At 39.9% G+C, this 19473-nt stretch overlaps 1 protein-coding gene across 4 annotated transcripts in view; it reads right to left on the bottom strand.

Moving 5' to 3' along the window:
• GLT8D2 (glycosyltransferase 8 domain containing 2) overlaps positions 1 to 19473 on the bottom strand; it is a 70494-nt gene that overhangs the window by 24768 nt on the left and 26253 nt on the right. For 3 of the 4 annotated variants that reach the window (XM_037742824.1, XM_037742823.1, XM_017540378.2), the window contains exons 2-3: positions 5325 to 5457; positions 2255 to 2301 (exon numbers count right to left, since the gene is read on the bottom strand). In XM_037742824.1, coding sequence (XP_037598752.1) covers positions 2255 to 2273 — 19 coding nt within the window. In that variant the 5' untranslated portion in view covers positions 2274 to 2301; positions 5325 to 5457. The remainder of the gene's footprint in view (positions 1 to 2254; positions 2302 to 5324; positions 5458 to 19473) is intronic. The other variant, XM_037742828.1, reaches the window with a different exon arrangement.

The following is a 19473-nucleotide window of genomic DNA, read 5'->3' on the forward strand; positions in this document are numbered from 1 at the left end:
AAGACCCCAATGCCTCTAAGCCTCCAGGTCTGTCTGTTCCAGTGATGTTTGCTCTTAGGATCGGGAGAGAAGTAGAGTGGCATGAAACAGTGTTTTCTTGAGTATGGAACACACAGCACTGGTAGTGCATGAAATGATTGGGGAAGTTCATGTTCATAGCATTAAGTAATATTACATCACCATCTGAGAAAGTCAGCCTTCCTGATTTTATGTGCAGGAGCACAACAAAAGCTACCCAGAATTGAATCACATTTTTCTAAATGTATACATGTTTAAAGCTACTTTTTTTTTTTATGATAGGTAATCATTCTGTTTTCATTTACAGTAAGGATAAGAACTTTCTATTATGAATTACACTTACAAAAATGAGTTGACTTAAAGAAAAATGTGTTTTTTTAGACAGAGTTTCACTCTTGTTGCCCGGGCTGGAGAGCAATGGCACAGTCTCAGCTCACTGCAACCTCTGCCTCCTGGGTTCAAGCGATTCTCCTGCCTCAGCCTCCGAAGTAGCTGGGATTACAGGCATCCACCATCACGCCTGGCTAATTTTTTTTATTTTTAGTAGAGATGGGGTTTCACTATGTTGGCCAGGCTGATCTCAAACTTCTGACCTCAGGTGATCAGCCCGCCTTGGCCTCCCAAAGTGCTAAGAATACAGGCATGAGCCACCACGCCCAGCACATATTATTTTTTATTATTTGTATGTATCAAGAGACTTAATCTACTGACTACATATGGATCTATTTTTTTTGGCCTCTATGCCTTTGTCTTCCCACTTGTAAAAGAAAAGAGTCTCCATGGATGCCTTTCAAAGCTACATCCTGAGGCTGTGATTCTATTTTCCTGACACCCAGTTCCTCACTGCCTTATAAATTACAGATTCAGCCAGGGTCAATCAGATACTAGACTCATTTTAAAACAAAATGATGGAGAATCAGGAAATGGACAAAATTCTACAATTTATCAACAGGTCTGATTAATACACAGCTGCAATGGCTGAGTGTGGTGGCTCACACCTGTAATCCCAACACTTTGGGAGGCTGAGGCAGGTGGATCACTTGAGGTCAGGAGTTTGAGACCAGCCTGGCCAACATGGTAAAATCCCATCTCTACTAAAAACACAAAAATTAGCTAGGCATGGTGGTGGGTGCCTGTAATCCCAGCTACTTGAAAGGTTGAGGCAGGAGAATCATTTGAACCCGGGAGGCAGAGGTTGCAGTGAGCAGAGATCACATCACTGAACTCCAGCATCAGTGACAAAGCAGAACTCTGTCTCAAAAAAAAAAAAAAAAAATTCACCTGCCACAACCAACTTGGGGAGATGGCCCAGTGTCTACTATCATCTGACACTTTCAACTGTGGCTGTTAGCACTGACATAGAGTTGCCTGATAAAATTATATTTTTAGTACAAATATGTCTTATGCAATATTTGGGGCATACTTATACTAAAAATTTGTTGTTTATCTGAAGTTCAAATTTAACTCCGGTCCTGTGTCTTTGTTTGCTGAATCTGGGAATTCTACCCTGAGGGTAACACAATTAGGTTACTATGTTTCTCCACAAATTCACAAATGACTGGATCTACCATCAGAGGCAAACCCAGTTTCTGATGGGTCTGAAGAGTTGAGGTGACTCTTTAAGAATATGAATACAAAATGCTAAATTAGCTATGAACATGAATATTTATTCAGAATGAGAAAATGCATTATATCTGCAAGTTTTATAGAAATATATGATTCTTCTTCTAAGTCCACTTCCACTTCTTTTTTGTTCGTTTGTTTTTTGAGACGGGTTCTTGCTCTGTCTCCCAGGCTGGTATGCAGTGGTGCAATCTCGGTTCACTGCAGACTCTGCCTCTCAGGCTCAAGTGATCCTCCTGCCTCGGCCTCCTGAGTAGCTGAGACTACAGGCACCTGCCACCATAACCAGCTAATTTTTGTATTTTTTGTAGAGATAGGGTCTTGCCATGTTGCTCAGGCTGGTCTTGAACTCCTGAGCTCAACTAATCCGCCCACCTAAGCCTCCCAAAGTACTAGGACTATAGGTGTGAGCCAGTGCGCCCAGCTAATAAGTCCACTTCTGACTAAAATACTGAACAACTCTCCATGGGAATCATCCGGAAATGATGATGCCAAAACTATCCATGAAAATCAAAGACAATTCAAGAAAGAAGAAAAAAGCCAAGCCCCAGCATCAAAACAATCCTCCCAAATATCTGATTTTTAATCATTATTTTCAAAGTTGTAATCTTACTTTTTCGTAACAGAGCCATGTGTGTTCACGCAGATAAGAACTGTGATCTGTGGATTAAGAAAGAAAAATCCATTTAAAAGAGAATCAATTAAAAGTCAGCAACAAGTGTTAAGGACTATGCTGTCTCTGAAGGACTGATCTATCATGAAGTGTATGATTATCTTTTACTGCTTTGAATCTAAAATTTTGGAAACAAAATAAATATAGGCCCATCTCCTCAAAAGTGATGCCTCTGGTTGAATAAACCTTACTAAGGGTCCTCAAGAGCTAATCTTTTGTCTTCAGAATTTCTTTTTCTTTTCTTTTTGGTGACAGAGTCTCACTCTGTCACCCAGGCTAGAATGCAGTGGTGCGACAGAAGTGCGACAGAGGTTCTCACTGCAACCTCCACCTCCAAGGTTCAAGCAATTCTCCTTCCTCAGCCTCCTGAGTAGCTGGGACTAGGCACGCACCACCAAGCCCGGATAATTTTTGTATTTTTAGTAGAGACAGGGTTTTGCCATGTTTCCCAGGCTGATCTCGAACTTCTAGCCTCAAGCAATCCATCCACTTTGGCCTCCTAAAGTGCTGGGATTACGGCATGAGCCACCTTACCCAGCCCAGAATTATTTTTATATATATATATATATATATATATATATATATATATATATATATTCACATGTATGTGTGTATATATATATTTTATTGCATTTTAGGTTTTGGGGTACATGTGAAGAACATGCAAGATTGTTGCATAGGTACACACGTGGCAGTGTGATTTGCTGCCTTCCTCCCTTTCACCTATATCTGGCATTTCTCCCCATGCTATCTCTCCCCAACTCCCCACCCCCCGTGTCCCTCCCCTATTTCCCCCCAACAGACCCCAGTGTATAGCGCTCCCATCCCTATGTCCACGTGTTCTCATTATTCATTACCCGCCTATGAGTGAGAACTTGCGGTGTTTGATTTTCTGCTCTTGTGTCAGTTTGCTGAGAATGATGGTTTCCAGGTTCATACATGTTCCTACAAAGGACACAAACTCATCGTTTTTGATGGCTGCGTAATATTCCATGGTGTATATGTGCCACATTTTCCCTGTCCAGTCTATCATCGATGGTTGCAGGTCTTTGCTATTGTAAACAGTGCTGCAATGAACATTCGTGTGCATGTGTCCTTATGGTAGAATGATTTATAATCCTTTGGATATATATCCAGTAATGGGATTGCTGAGTCAAGTGGAATTTCTATTATTTCTAAGTCCTTGAGGAATTGCCACACTGTCTTCCACAATGGTTGAACTAATTTACACTCCCACCAACAGTGCAAAAGTGTTCCTATTTCTCCACATCCTCTCCAGCATCTGTTGTCTCCGGATTTTTTAATGATCGCCATTCTAACTGGCGTGAGATGGTATCTCAATGTGGTTTTGATTTGCATTTCTCTAATGACCGGTGATGATGAGCATTTTTTTGTATGTTGGTTGGCCTCATGCATGTCTTCTTTTGTAAAGTGTCTGTTCATACCCCTTGTCCACTTTTGAATGGGCTTGTTTTTTTCTTGTAAATCTGTTTTAGTTCTTTGTAAATTCTGGATATCAACCATTTGTCAGATGGGTAACCAGCCCAGAATCTTTTTTAACCTCCTGCAAAAAGAGCTGTCAGCTGGCTGTACGCCATGGCTCAGCCTGTAATCCCAGCACTTTGGGAGGCCAAGGCGGGTGGATGACAAGGTCAGAAAATCAAGACCATTCTGGCTGACATGGTGAAACCCCATCTCTACTAAAAATACAAAAAAAAAAAAAAATTAGCTGGATGTGATGGCACGCACCTGTTACCCCAGCTACTCAGGAGGCTGAGGCAGAAGAATCGTTTGAACCAGGAGGTGGAGGTTGCCGTTAGCTGAGATCACACCACTGCACTCTAGCCTGGGCAATGAGCAAGACTGTCTCGGAAAAAAAAAAAAAAAAAAGCTCTGTCAACCTTCCGGGTTAGCAGAGCAGAGCACATGGCAGTAACTGGAAGTATCGCACTAGAACATCTCCTTGATCTAAAATAGCAACCACATGCTATCTTTCTACTCTCATAACTTCATTCCTTGATAAGAAAGCCTTTATATCTTCAGGAATACCTTGGATGGGGCATGCATTATACTCAATTCAATCATTCATTCAGTATTTACATATTTACATATTGGGATCCTACTAAAAGCCCAGCACTTTGCCACTTCCCAGTGATGTACCGATGAACAAAACAGTCCTGGTCCCTATCCTCCTGGAGCTTTTGGTCCAGTGGGGGAAACAGATATTAAAATGTGACATGTAAAATTATGTTAAGTGCTATGAAGGAAGCAATGGAGGTGCTGGGATAAAGATGAACAAGGGTGGGAAGTGCATCAGGAAATCAGGAAAAGCTTCATTGAGGAGATGGCATTGGAGGAAAGGAAGAGGAGGAGCCAGTCAAGGGCAGAACATGCAGAAAAGCAGCAAGGGAACAGCAGAGGGAACAGCAAGTGCAAAGGCCCTGGGGCTGGAATGAGCTCCAAGTATTCTAGGAACTGCAAGAAGCTCACTGTAGCTGGATCACAGTGAACCAAGGGAGAGACTGACTGGAAGAGGCCGGAGAGGTACCAAGGGGCTAGATACTACTGTGCCTGAAGAGAAGTTTTGATTTTATTTTACATGCATTAAACCCCTTCCATCAGTGTTTAACATTGTTAAAGCCCTAAAGGACCGTTTCTCAAACATTCCCCAGGGAATTGTGATGGTAAAGGAGAATGAATACTCAGCATTGCTCACAGTGAGCCCAAAGTATCTTTCAAGGTTTTTGTATTACCTTCAAATTCATGGGAGCTGTGTAAGATGTAGTACTGGAAAGGAATCACTCCTTTAACTGCTGGGAGAGTTCCCCCTCAGGGAGAAAACTACCTGTTATGAGAGCAAGGTCTTCTGTGCCTAGGTGGGATGGCCAGGTGAAAGCAGGGAAAAGCTAAACCGGTTTGAATAAGGGATGAATCAAAATCCTGTGGGCGGTTTGGCCACAGCCCAAGAAAAAATTTTATTAAAGGGAAAAGGAAAGTCCAAGTTACTTACTCAGGAGAACTTCCTTTCCTATGGCAGGCCCAGGGACTGTTCAAGAACAGATGTCCAATACTCAACCCACAATCTTCTTCCACGCTCTCCACCTTCTAACCTCAGCCCACCTCCACGCTGCTCTTCACGGGACCTAAAGTGACATTTTAAGTGTTTTACCAGGTGTAGTGGCTCACTTTGGGAGGCTGGGGTAGGCAGGTGCTTGAGCCCAGGAGTTTGAGACAAGCCTGGGCAACATAATAAGACCCCTCACCCCCACAATTTCTACAAAAAATACAAAAATTAGCAGGTATAGTGGTGCGTGCCTGTAGTCCCAGCTACTCGGGAAGTTGAGGCTGGAGGATCACTTGTGCCCAGGAGGCTGAAGCTGCAGTGAGCTGTGGCTTCTGCACTCCAGCTGGGAGACAGGGAAAAACCCTGTTTAGAAAAAGGAAAAGAAGAGAGAGAGAGAAAGAAGAGAAAGAAAAAAGACAGAAAGAGAAAGAAAGGAAGAAAGAGAGAGAAAGAAAGAAAGAAAGAAAGAAAGAAAGAAAGAAAGAAAGAAAGAAAGAAAGAAAGAAAGAAAGAAAGAAAGAAAGAAAGAAAGAAAGAAAGAAAGAAAGAAAGAAAGAGAGAGAGAGAGAAAGAGAGAGAGAGGGAGAAAGAGAGAGAAAGAAAGAAAAGAAAAAAAAAGAATGAAAGAAAGAGAGTGAGAAAGAGAGAATGAGAAAGGAAGAAAGAGAAAGAAAGAAACAGAGAGAAAAGTAAAGCAAAAAAGAAAAACTGCTGCTCTCAGAAGAGCTACCAGGTTTGTTGTGTATCTTTTTGTAGCCCCAAGCTCACAGCAGTAATATTCCAGGGGATGAGCACTGTGGGATGAGAAAGTTTATCTCATCCCACAGTGGTATGTTTATTTGGTCCCAGACAAACATCAGGAGAGGGGCAGGCTTTCGGGGTGAGAGCAAGGAGAAGGGAACACAAATGGAAAGAGAGCCCTGGAAGAAAGGCTGGAGGATTCTCAGAGATAGCTTTGGAATGAAATGTACCTGTTTCACGTTGCTATACACGATTAAAGTAATTAAAATACCCACCTCCATCCAACTTCATGTAACCCAATATTGAAAGGCTTTTCTGCCTCTGTATTGAATATTACAGAAAATATAGTGGTAGGCTGCTAGAAAAAGGGAGATTTGGGGGTTGATATTCTTACAGGACTTATACTGAACATATTTAATAACCCATATGGCCCTTGGCATTGATCAATCAAAATGGGTACCAGCTATAAATGACTGGCGCAGTCCCACAGGAGTTTCTAAATAATAAATAGCAGTTTTGGCACCTACAGAATGTCAAACCATATTAATGTATTATCTATCCAAACATATAAACACAGTTGATTCTACACACACACACACACACACACACACACACAGACACACACACGTACATACACACACATGATGCTCTATATTTTGATAAGCAGCAAGAACTGTGTCACATCATCAATCATTCTGATGTTCTATCAGGCCAACTTTTTACATAAAGTCCTTTGCATAAGAAAAATGCAGGGCAAATTCTAAGAGGCCTATCAACTAGATGTATTCCAAGAACAACTTCTTTTAACAAAAGAGAACAGCTGCTGTTTCAGAGCCTAAAGAATTGGCCTATGAGAACTACTTTTCTGCCAAGGTATTTGATACATGTTGACAAGCAAATTTATTTCTGGTCTTATGGATTTACGCACATTTCTTACTGTGAGTTTCTTTCTTGATGTTCTTAAAAATTGCTATGTGTCGAGGGGAGGGAGAGCATCAGAATAAATAGCTAATGCATGCCAGGCTTAATACCTAGGTAATGGGTACATAGGTGCAGCAAACCACCATGGCACACATTTACCTATATAAGAAACCTGCACATTCTGCACATATATCCCAAAACTTAGAATAAAATAAAAATTTAAAAAATTGCTGTGCATACTATTTCTTTTTTATTAGGTAGTATTTTCTGAATTCTTTAGACTGTATTGAAGAAATCAGAAAGAGTGCTTCACCCAGGGAAACACAAATGGTTCTGCAGAATAAACATTCAGTATGTCTGCTTTTGTTTTAAATAGGCTTCCTTTCCATGACACATTTACTGAAGGAATATCACCATATCAGCTTCAAAATTGGACAGGCTGATTTTTAAGATTAAAAAAATTTACATACATTAGAATTTACTTTTTTGTTTATATAGTTCTATGAATTTTTACACATGCATAGATTCTTGTAACAACCACAGCAAATGGGATAGAGAACACCACCAACACTCCTGAAGAATTCCCTTGTGCTGCCCCTTTGTAGTCAGGCCCTTTCCAACACCTAGCCCTTGGCAACTGCTGATCTGTTCTCTGTCTCTATAGTTTTGCCTTTTCCAGAATGTCATATAAATGGAATCCTACAGGATGTAATATTTTGAGAGGCTCTCTTCTCTCACTTAGCACAATGCTTTTGAGATTCATACTTGTTATTGCCTTTATCAAGTTTGTACCTTTTTATTGCTGAATAGTATTCCATTGAATGGATATATCACAGTTTATCCATTCACCCATTGAAGGACATCTGGGCTGTTTCCATTGTTTTGTGATTATAAGTAATGCTTCTGTAAACACTTGTTTACAGATTTTTGTGTGAATAGAGGGTAACTGCCTAGAAGTGGTATTCCTGAGTCTTTTGGTAGATATATATTTAACTCTATAAGAAACTGCCAATCTAGGCTGGGCACAGTGGCTCATACCTATAATCCCAGCACTTTGGGAAGCCAAGGTGGGAGGATCGCTGAGCTCAGATGTTCAAGACCAGCCCTGGCAATATAGTGAGACTCCTATCTCTAAGAAAAAAAATGTGGAGAGTTAGAGAAAAAAAAATTAGCCAGACCTGGTGGTGGGCACCTGTGGCCCCAGCTATTCAGGAGGCTGAGGTGGGAGGATTGCTTGAGCCTGGGAGGTTAAGGCTTCAGTAAGCCATAGTGGCACCATTGCACTCCAGCCCAGGTGACAGAGTGAAACCCTATCTGAAACAAAAAAGGAAAAAAAAAAAGAAAGAAAGAAATTGACGATCTTTTTCCCTGAGCAGAAACAGGTTTTCATTTTGTATTCCCACTAGCATCATAAGAAAGTTCCAGTTGCTTGTATTCTTGTCAATACTTGGTATTGTCAGTACCTTTTTATTTTAGCTGTTCTAATGGGTGAATTGCATTGTGATTTTAATTTGCATTTCCTTGTTGTTTACTCATGTTGAGCATCTTTTTGTGTGTTTATTTATCAAACACATATGGTGAAATGTCTGTTTAAATCTTTTGCACATTTTTATAGGAATATTTTCTTATTTTTGAGTTTTGGGAGTAGTTTATACATTCTGGATACAAGTCTTGTGTTAGGGCCAGGTGTTGTGGCTCACACCTGTAATCCCAGCACTTTGGGAGGTCGAGGTTGGCAGACTTCAGGTCAGGAGTTTGAGACCAGCCTGGCCAACATGGTGAAACCCCGTCTTTACTAAAATACAAAAATTAGGCAGGCATGGTGGTGCGCATCTGCAATTCCAGCTACATGGGAGGCCAAGGCAGGAGAATCACTTGAACCCGGGAGGCAAAGGTTGTAGTGAGCCAAGATTGCACCACTGTACGCCAGCCTGGGCAACAGAGCAAGATTTGTTTGTTTTTTTCTTGTAAATCTGTTTTAGTTATTTGTAGATTCTGGATATAAGTCCTTTGTCAGATGGGTAGATTGCAAAAATTTTTTCCCATTCTGTTGGTTGCCAGTTCACTCAAATGATTGTTTCTTTTGCTGTACAGAAGCTCTGGAGTTTAATTAGATCCCATTTGTCTATTTTGGCTTTGATTGCCAATGCTTTTGGTGTTTTAGTCATGAAGTCCTTGCCTATGCCTATGTCCTGAATGGTTTTGCCTAAGTTTTCTTCTAGAGTTTTTATGGTGTTAGGTCTTATGTTTAAGTCTTTAATCCATCTGGAGTTAATTTTAGTGTAAGGTGTCAGGAAGGGGTCCAGTTTCTGCTTTCTGCACATGGCTAGCCAATTTTCCTAACACCATTTATTAAACAGGAATCCTTTTCCCATTGCTTGTTTTTGTCAGGTTTGTCAAAGATCACATGGTTGTAGATGTGTGGTGTTGCCTCCGAGGCCTCTGTTCTGTTCCATTGGTCTACATCTGTTTTGGTACCGGTACAATGCTGTTTTGATTACTATAGCCTTGTAGTATAGTTTGAAGTCAGGTAGCGTGATGCCTCCAGCTTTATTCTTTTTGCTTGGGATTGTCTTGTCTATGCAGGCTCTCTTTTGGTTCTATATGAAGTTTAAGGTGTTTTTTTTCCAGTTCTGTGAATAAGGTCATAGGTAGCCTGAAGGGGATAGTGTTGAATCTATAAGTTACTTTGGGCAGTATGGCCATTTTCACGATATTTATTCTTCCTAACCTTAAGCATGGAATGTTTTCCCATTTGTTTGTGTCCTCTCTTATTTCCTTGAGCAGTGGTTTGTAGTTCTCCTTGAAGAGGTCCTTTACATCCTTTGTTAGTTGTATTCCTAGGTATTATATTCTCTTTGCAGCAATTGTTAATGAGAGTTCATTCTTGATTTGGCTCTCTTCAAGTCTGTTATTGGTGTATAGGAATGCTTGTGATTCCTGCACGTTGATTTTGTATCCTGAGACTTTGCTGAAGTTGCTTATCAATTTCAGGAGATTTGGGGCTGAGACAATGGAGTCTTCTAAATATACAATTGTCATCTGCAAATAGAGACAATTTGACTTACTCCTTTCCTAATTGAATACCTTTTATTTCTTTTTCTTGCCTGATTGCTCTTGCTAGAACTTCCAAAACTATATTGAATAAGGAGTTGTGAGAGAGGGCATCCTTGTCTAGTGCCAGATTTCAAAGGGAATGCTTCCAGTTTTTGCCCATTCAGTATGATATTGGCTGTAGGTTTGTCATAAATAGCTTTTATTATTTTGGGATACATTCCGTTGATACCTAGTTTCTTGGAAGTTTTTAGCATAAAGGGCTGTTGAATTTTGTTGAAGACCTCCTCTGCATCTATTGAGGTAATCATGTGGTTTTTGTCTTTGGTTCTGTTTATGTGGTGGATTATGTTTACAGACTTGCATATGTTGAACCAGCCTTGCATCCTCGGGATGAAGCCTACTTGATCATGATGGATAAGCTTTTTGATGTGCTATTGCAATCAGTTTGCTAGTATTTTATTGAAGATTTTTGCATCTATGTTCATCATTGATATTGGCCTGAAGTTTTCTTTTTTGGTTGAGTCTCTGCTTGGTTTTGGTATCAGGATGATGCTGGTCTCACAAATTGATTTGGGAAGGATTCCCTCTTTTTGGATTGTTTGGAATAGTTTCAGAACGAGTGGTACCAACTGCTCTTTGTATGTCTGGTAGAATTCGGCTGTGAACCCATCTGGGCCTCAGCTTTTTTTGGTTGGTACGCTATTAATTTCTGCCTCAACTTCAGCCCTTGTTATTGGTCTATTCAGGGTTTCAGCTTCTTCCTGGTTTAGGCTTGGGAGAGTGCAAGTGTCCAGGAATTTATCCATTTCTTCCAGGTTTACTGGTTTAGGTGTATATAGTTGTGTGTAGTAATCTCTGATGGTAGTTTGTATTTCTGTGGAATCAGTGATAATATCCCCTTTATCATTTTTTATTGCATCTATTTGATTCTTCTCTCTTTTCTTTTTTATTAATCTGGCTAGTGGTCTATTTTGTTGATCATTTCAAAAAACCAGCTCCTGGATTTATTGATTTTTTTGAAGGGTTTTTTGTGTCTCTATCTACTTCACTTCTGCTCTGATCTTAATTATTTCTTGTCTTCTGCTAGCTTTTGAGATTTTTTGGTCTTGCTCCTCTAGCTCTTTCAATTTTGATGATAAGACATTGATTTTAGTTCTTTCCTTGCTTCTCATGTGGGCATTTATTGCTACAAATTTCCCTCTAGAAACTGCTTTAAATGTGTCCCAGAGATTCTGGTACATTATGTCTTTGTACTTGTTGGTTTTAAAGAACATCTTTATTTCTGCCTTCATTTCATTGTTTATCCAGTCAACATTCAAAAGCCAGTTGTTTAGTTTCCATGAAGTTGTGTGGTTCTGAGTTAGTTTCTTAATCCTAAGTTCTAATTTGATTTCCCTGCAGAGATACTGTTTGTTATGATTTCTGTTTTTTTGCATTTGCTGAGGAGTGATTTACTTCCAATTATGTGGTCAATTTTACAGTAGGTGCGATGTGGTGCTGAGAAGAATGTATATTCTGTGGATTTGGGGTGGAGAGTTCTGTAGAGGTCTATTAGGTTTGCTTGGTCCAGATCTGAGTTCAAGTTCTGGATATCCTTATCAATTTTCTGTCTTGTTGATCTGTCTAATATTGACAGTGGAGTGTTAAAGTCTCCCATTATTATTGTGTGGGAGTCAAAGTCTCTTTGTAGGTCATTAAGAACTTGCTTTATGTAACTGGGTGCTCCTGTATTGGTTGCATATATATTTAGGATTGTTAGCTCTTCTCGTTGCATTGATCCTTTTACCATTATGTAATGCCCTTCTTTGTCTCTTTTGATCTTTGTTGGTTTAAAGTCTATTTTATCAGAGACTAGGATTGCAACTCCTGCTTTTTTTTACTCTCCACTTGCTTGGTAAATCTTTCTCCATCCCTTTATTTTGAGCCTATGTGTGTCCTTGCATGTGAGATGGGTTTCCTGGATTCAGCAGACTGGTGAGTTTTGACTTTTTATCCAATTTGCCAGTCTGTGTCTTTTGATTGGGGAATTTAGCCCATTTACATTTAAGGTTAATATTGTTATGTGTGAATTTCATCCTGCCATTTTGATGCTAGTTGGTTGTTTTGCCCATTAGTTGACACAATTTCTTCATTGTGTTGGTGGTCTTTACCATTTGGTACATTTTTGGAGTGGATGGTACTGGTTGTTACTTTCTATGTTTAGTGCTTCTTTCAGGAGCTCTTGTAAGGCAGGCCTGGTGGTAACGAAATCTCTCAGCAAGTGCTTGTTCATAAAGGATTTTATTTCTCCTTCGCTTATGAAGCTTAGTTTGCTGGATATGAAATTCTAGGGTGAAAGTTCTTTTCTTTAAGGATGTTGAATATTGGCCCCCACTGTCTCTGGCTTGTAGGGTTTCTGCCAAGAGATCTGCTGTGACTCTGATGGGTTTCCCTTTGTGGGTAACCTGACCTTTCTCTCTGGCTGCCCTTAGCATTTTTTCCTTCATGATGAATCTGATGATTATGTGCCTTGAGGTTGCTCTTCTTGAGGAATATCTCTGTGGTGTTCTCTGTATTTCCTGGACTTGAATGGTGGCCTGTCTTGCTGTGTTGGGGAAGTTCTCCGGGATAATATCCTGAAGAGTGTTTTCCAGCTTGGATTCATTCTCTCCATCACATTCAGGTACACCTATCAAATGTAGATTAGGTCTTTTGACATAATCCCATATTTCTTGGAGGCTTTGTTCATTTCTTTTCACTGCTTTTTCTCTAATCTTGCCTTCTCATTTTATTTCATTGAGTTGATCTTCAGTCTCTGATATCCTTGGTTGATCCTTTTTTCTGCTTGGTCAATTTGATATTGAAACTTGTGCATGCTTTGCAAAGTTCTTGTGTTTTGTTTTTCAGCTCCATCAAGTCATTTATATTTTTCTCTAAGCTGTTTATTCTCGTTAGCATTTTGTCAAACCTTTTTTCAAGGTTCTTAGTTTCTTTGCATTGGGTTAGAACATGTTCTTTTAGCTCAGAGAAGTTTCTTATTACCCACCTTCTGCAGCCTGTTTCTGTCAATTCATCACACTCATTCTCCATCCATCTTTGTTCCCTTGTTGGTGAGAAGTCGTGATCCATTGGAGGAAGAGAGGAGTTCTGGTTTTGGGTGTTTTCATCCTTTTCGTGCTGGTTTCTTCCCATCTTTGTGGATTTATCCACCTGTGGTTTTTGTAGTTGGTGACTTTCAGATGGGGGTCTCTGAGTGGATGTCCTTTTTATTGATGTTGAAGTTATTTCTTTCTGTTTTTTTAGTTTTCCTTCTAATAGTCAGGCCCCTCTGCTGTAGGACTACTGGAGGTCCACTCCAGACCCTGCTTGCCTAGGGATCATCTGTGGGAGCTGCAGAACAGTAAGGGTTGCTGCCAGTTTCTTCTTCTGTTATCTTCGTCCCAGAAAGATACCTGCCAGATGTCAGTCTGAACTCTCCTTTATGAGGTGTCTCTTTAGATATACAGGAGTCAGGGAGCTGCTTGAGGAGACAGTCTGTCCTTTATAGGAGCTCAAGTGCTGAACTGTGAGCTCCATTGTTCCGTTCAGAGCTGCTGGGCAGGTACGTTTAAGTCTGCTGCAGCAGAACTCATAACCACCTTTTTTCCCATGTGCTCTGTCCTGGGAATGTGGGGCTTTAATTATAAGTTCCTGACATGCTGCTGCCTTTTTTCAGAGATGCCCTGCCCAGCAAAGAGGTAGCCTAGTCACGGTCTTCCAGTAGAGGCACTGCTGAGCTGCCGTGGGCTCTGCCCAGCTGCTATGTGAACTTCCTTGTGGTTTTGTTTACAGAGGTAAAGTTAGAAATGTCTCAGTAATGGTGGTCTGTCTCAGTAATGGCAGACTGCCTCTGTAATGGCGGATTGCTTCAGTAATGGTGGACTGCCTCAGTAATAGCAGACTGCCTCGCTAATGGCAGACTGCCTCGGTAATATTGGACACCCTTCTACTGACAGAGCTGGACCGTCCAGGGTCTAGTTGCACTTGCTGTGAAACTCTCAATCCAGAGCATTTCAGATTGCTGGTCTTTGTCAGGGTGGGACCCACTGAGCCAGATCACCTGGCTTCCTGTGTTGGCCCCCTTTTTCAGTTGAATGGGCGGCTCTGTCTCCTAGCCATTCCAGGCACCAGTTGAAACGGCCACCCAGATTTGCGTGAGTTTTTTTGCAGAGACCCACTGCACTGGCTGAAACAGCTGTGTTGGAAACTCATGGTGCTTTTCAGCATGGGAATCTCCTGGCCTGTGGGCAATAATAACTCATTTGGAAATGCAGTGATCAATTACCTTCTGCATTGTTCTTGCTGGGAACTGCATTCCAGAGCTGTCCCTATTCGGCTATCTTGGATCCTCAATCCTTCTTCTGAGAATTTTAAAGTTTTAGACTTAATTTTTATATTTAGAGTTAATTTTTGTATATATCATGAAGTGTAGATTAAACTTCATCTTTTAGCATATGGTTTTCCAGTTGTTCCAAGACCATTTGTTGAGACGGCCATTTGTTGAGACCATTTGTTGTTCCTTCTGCAGAATTGATCTTTTTCTTTAATATTTTGTTTGAATTTCAAGGTATTCAAAGGGGACTTGAAACCTGGCAAAAAGTTTGAACCTAGAGGATAACATGTATCCCAAAGAAGGAAGCAAGTTATCAACACAGGTTTTTAATTCTCTCCTATACTTTCTACAGGAAGAATTATAGATATAAATAGTCATCAGTGACTAAAAAGTGAGCTACATCATCAAATAAAGATTCAATTATGTGTCCTGGTGTGGTGGCTCACACTTGTAATCCCAGCACTTTGAGAGGCTGAGGCCAGGAATTTGAGACCAGCCTGGCCAACACTGCGAAACCTCATCTCTGATAAAAATTTAAAAATTAGCCAGATGTGGTGGGGCATGCCTGTAATCTCAGCTACTTGGGAGACTGAGGCATGAGAATCACTTGAACTTGTGAGAAGGAGGTTGCAGTGAGCTGAGATCATGCCACTGCACTCCAGCTTGGACAACAGAACAAGACTCTGTCTCAAAAACAAAAAATTCTATAATGTTCTTAGAGTAGTATCAGGTACCAAGCAGGCAAGAAAAGGGTTGATCTACCATGAAAAAGTTTCAACCAAACATTTCCCCAAACTCAAATTTTATCTTTGCATTTTATTCTGGAGTATTTTATTTATGCTCTGAAATCAGGAAAGCTAAGACACCCTCCCTCTATTCTCGAAATTTACCAGTTAAGACTTTGCTTCCTGTGTTTCCTAATTTACAATTATCTATCTATATGCTTAATCCAATACCTTGGACATTCATTAGGAGAAGTGGTACACATTAAGCAAAGCATAGGATAGGGCAGGATCGATGAAAAAATAAAATTTAACTATTAGATAAAGATTTTAGATGACAACAGTCACTTTAATCTAAAATCTAAAGTTAAATTGTCACATTTTTTATGTTCATTCACTTGTTTGTGACATTTTGCCAATCACCCCAGAAGCTGGAAACTTCTTTTAGTTTGAGATAAAAAAAAAGACTTCTTTTATCTCACACAAAAAAAGTTAATTTGCCATAAATAACAATTTGTCTTGAAACCTCAAAGTTTATTTTAAAATTAAGTTGATCCTTCTTAATTATGGTCCTTCAAAGGAACTTCTGAACTTGACATTTGATGGGAAACTGCAGACAGCAAACCAGGAATAATAACCTTTAGAAACTAACGACATGGCAGAGACAGCCCGAGGAGGTAATTGAGAAAGGAAGGCTATCATAGGGCCTCATGGTTTCATGAACCAAAGTATTATGAGAATTTGCTGGCGGTCATCTAGGAAAATCTTCAACAGAGATTTGACTCAAGTCTTTAATTCACTGTAAACAACCAGCTACAATGTTCCTTTTATTTTCCTGGGCTATAGACAGAACACCCAAGAGTTCCGAGTGCATTGGCAATGACACTTTTCTCTGCCCCTTTTTCACCTGGGAAAGAATTGGGTCAAAACAGCACATTTCTTTGGATTTTTCTGAGATAGGGTTTCAGGTACTTTTTACCCATTTAGGATTTTAGGTGATATGCATGCATCTAACTTTTGGGGATGACAGAAACCTAGAATGGTCTTTGGCCACATGGCCCCTCCTTCCACTCCATGAAAGATGTCATCTGGTATCACAGGAGAGAATGGGGCGAAGACCAGAGGGGAGCCGAGCTCTAAGTCTCTAAGGCCATCCATTTCCTGGGCATTCCATTTATGAAAGCCAGTAAATTCACACTTTTTTCTTAAACTTTTGAAATGAGGTTCAGTTTCTTGCAAGCAAAATCTTTACAAATACATCTGTTGTGGCCAGAATGACATGTGAATATGGGGAGCAGTTTGCAAGCAGTCAAATAATAATCATAGCTACCATTTGTTGCAGATACAATTTGCATGCAACTCCAGGCTATTTAGGTACATTAACTCCTTTAATTCTAACGCCATTCAAGAGGATGTATTACTATCTCCATTTTTCAAATGAGGATATTGTAGCTCAGAGAGGCTCAGTAACTTGCTCAAAATCATACAGCTAGTAAATGAGGAGGCTGGCATTAAAAATTAGAGCTCTCTAACTTCAAAGGCCTTTAACCACAAGGTACTGAGTTCTGAAAGGGCCCTGTGGCTACACCAGGGGTCAGATGAATTGGGCTCCAGATAACAGATTTCACCATGTGTTGATGAAGATTATACAGCTCATAGGCAAGGCTAGTGGGCTCTTTCCTGAGTGCTTGGCTACTATAAGACCATTCCAGAGGCCAAGAAATAGTAAGTGCTGACTCATCTGAACAGGGGGCTCATCTTTCCCTGTCCAGCATGTTGCCAACTCTGAAATCTCTTTAAGATGAAACAAGCGGCTTTAGGATGCTGACAAAGGCACGTCAATTGCAAGGCACAGGAGTAGTGAGCCAAGAAGGTAAGTACCTGAAACAGATTGTGGTAGGAAACCTTAAGCCATATGGAAAGAGTGGAGTCCTTGAGAAGCATGTAGTTTCAACAGCAAGTTTGCTGTAAAAATGTGTGTGCGTGTGTGTGCGCGTGTGTGTGTGTGCGCGTGTAATTGCGTAAAGATTTGGCACCGCTGAATTGCATCCTCTTCTTCCTCCTTACAATTTCATCTCATCTCTGATGGTGGCACTTCTTGGGTTTCAAAAACAAAAAATCCCAAATGGAGAAGACACAGTTTCTGACTGAGGGCACTGGAATTAAGTGGAAAATCAAGTGGAAATGCTTTTCTAACACAATTAGTATATTAGACTGTGGGCCTTGGAGTCAGATGTGCCTGGGATCAAATCCTGGCTCTACAATGTATAAGAACCCCTTCCCTTAGAAACTTAATATTCCTCACTTATAAAATGTCTTTAACATCATTTTACAACCAACTTGTTAATAAGTAATTCAGGCAAAAAACCTCAGTGCATGCTAAAAGGATAGGGTAAAAGGTTGTTGGGGTACAGAAATTTCACAATCTCGAAGTAATCACACTTAAGATCAACAAAACGAAACAAATTGAAATCCTGTGCCTTGAAATGTGTTAAATAGCAATGTGTTCCTGCCAGTGATATTTAACCTGATTCTATCATGGATAAGGTCACAGTCAAATCCAAAACATGGATCAATCTGGAGACAAACTGCCCTGGTCTCTTCAAATATGTCAATGTCATGAACAACAACAACAACAGAAAAACACACACTGGGAACTCTTTGGAGGCTTGAAAATGAAATGAAAAGTGTGAACCTTGACTGCATCCTGGACCAACTGTTTAAAAACAGCTAAAAAGCTTACTTTTGGGAAATTGGGGAAATATTATGGCATTAATATTAAATTTTCCTGAGTGAATGAATGTGGTATGGTTATATGAGTACATCATTGATGGTAGGAGACACATACATTAATTTAGGTGTGAAAGGTCAAGAGGTTCAGGGGTGTCTGTGTGTAGAAAGAGAGTGAGAGGTAAAGATTTGGCACTAATCTAGATACCTGAGATGCGCTAATGTTGCAAAATTGGTTGAGCATCAAACTTTTCTTGCAACTTTTCTATAAATTAAAATTCTTTCTAAATAAAAATTTGAGGAAATGAAATAATATTATAGGGTTTTATGAGGATTAAATGCATTTAGTACCTATAACAGTACTTGGCAAACAGTTGGAACCCCACTTATACAAGCCATGCCATGAAGATTGTGTGATCCTAGGGAAATCACTCCATCTCTCTCTGTCTCAGTTTCCTCATCATTATGACTGAAGCAGACAATAATATTAGATGTAACATTCTAGAACTTTATATAATTATGCCCTCAAAAAAGTGATGGCAGTTGAAAGAATCAACATTGTTAAAATATGCATAACACCCAAAGCAATCTACAGATTCAATGTAGTCCCTATCAAAATTCCAATGGCATTTTTCATAAAACTAGAAAAAAAAAATCCTAAAATGCATATGGAATCACAAAAGCTCCCAAATAAACAAAGCAATTTTGATGAAGAAAAAACAGAAGGCATCACATTTCCTAATTTTAAATAATATTTACAAATCTATAGTAATCCAAAAAGTATAGTACTGACATAAAACTAGACACATAGACCAATTGAATCAAGAATAGACATGGGGAGAGGATAGTCTCTTCAATAAGTGGTGTTGGGAAAACTGGATATTAACAAAAAAATGAAATTGGATTTTTTTTTTTTAGATGGAGTCTCGCTCTGTTGCTAGGCTGGAGTGCAGTGGCACGATCTCGGCCCACTGCAACCTCTGCCTCCCAGGTTAAAACGATTCCCCTGCCTCAGCCTCCCGAATAGCTGGGACTATAGGCATGCGCCACAAAACCCAGCTATTTTTTGTATCTTTAGTAGAGACGGGGTTTCACCATGTTGGCCAGGATGGTTTTGATCTCTTGACCTCGTGATCTGTCCACCTTGGCCTCCCAAAGTGCTGGGATTACAGGCATGATCAGATCCACAATTGGATCTATATCTTACATCATACACACAACCAACTCAAAATGAATTAAATATGTAAATATTAATTTTATTAACTATTAATTGAATAATAATTAAGCATTTAAGATGTGAAACTGTAAAACTAGAAGAAAACAGGGAAAGCTCCGTGGCATTGGTCTTGGTAATGATTTTTTGAATATGACACCAAAAGCACAGTCAACAAAAGCAAAACAAACAAATGGGACTACATCAAGCTAAAAAGTTTCTGCACTGCAAAAGAGCAATCAATATAATGAAAAAACAACCTGTGGAATGGGAGCGATTGTTTATAAACCATGTGTCTGATAAGAAGTTAATATCCAAAATATATAAAGAACTCATACAACTCAATAGCAAAAAAAAAAA

Source organism: Cebus imitator, unplaced genomic scaffold (assembly GCF_001604975.1).
Source record: "Cebus imitator isolate Cc_AM_T3 unplaced genomic scaffold, Cebus_imitator-1.0 Scaffold8, whole genome shotgun sequence".
In the NCBI taxonomy this organism is placed as follows: Eukaryota; Metazoa; Chordata; class Mammalia; order Primates; family Cebidae; genus Cebus; species Cebus imitator.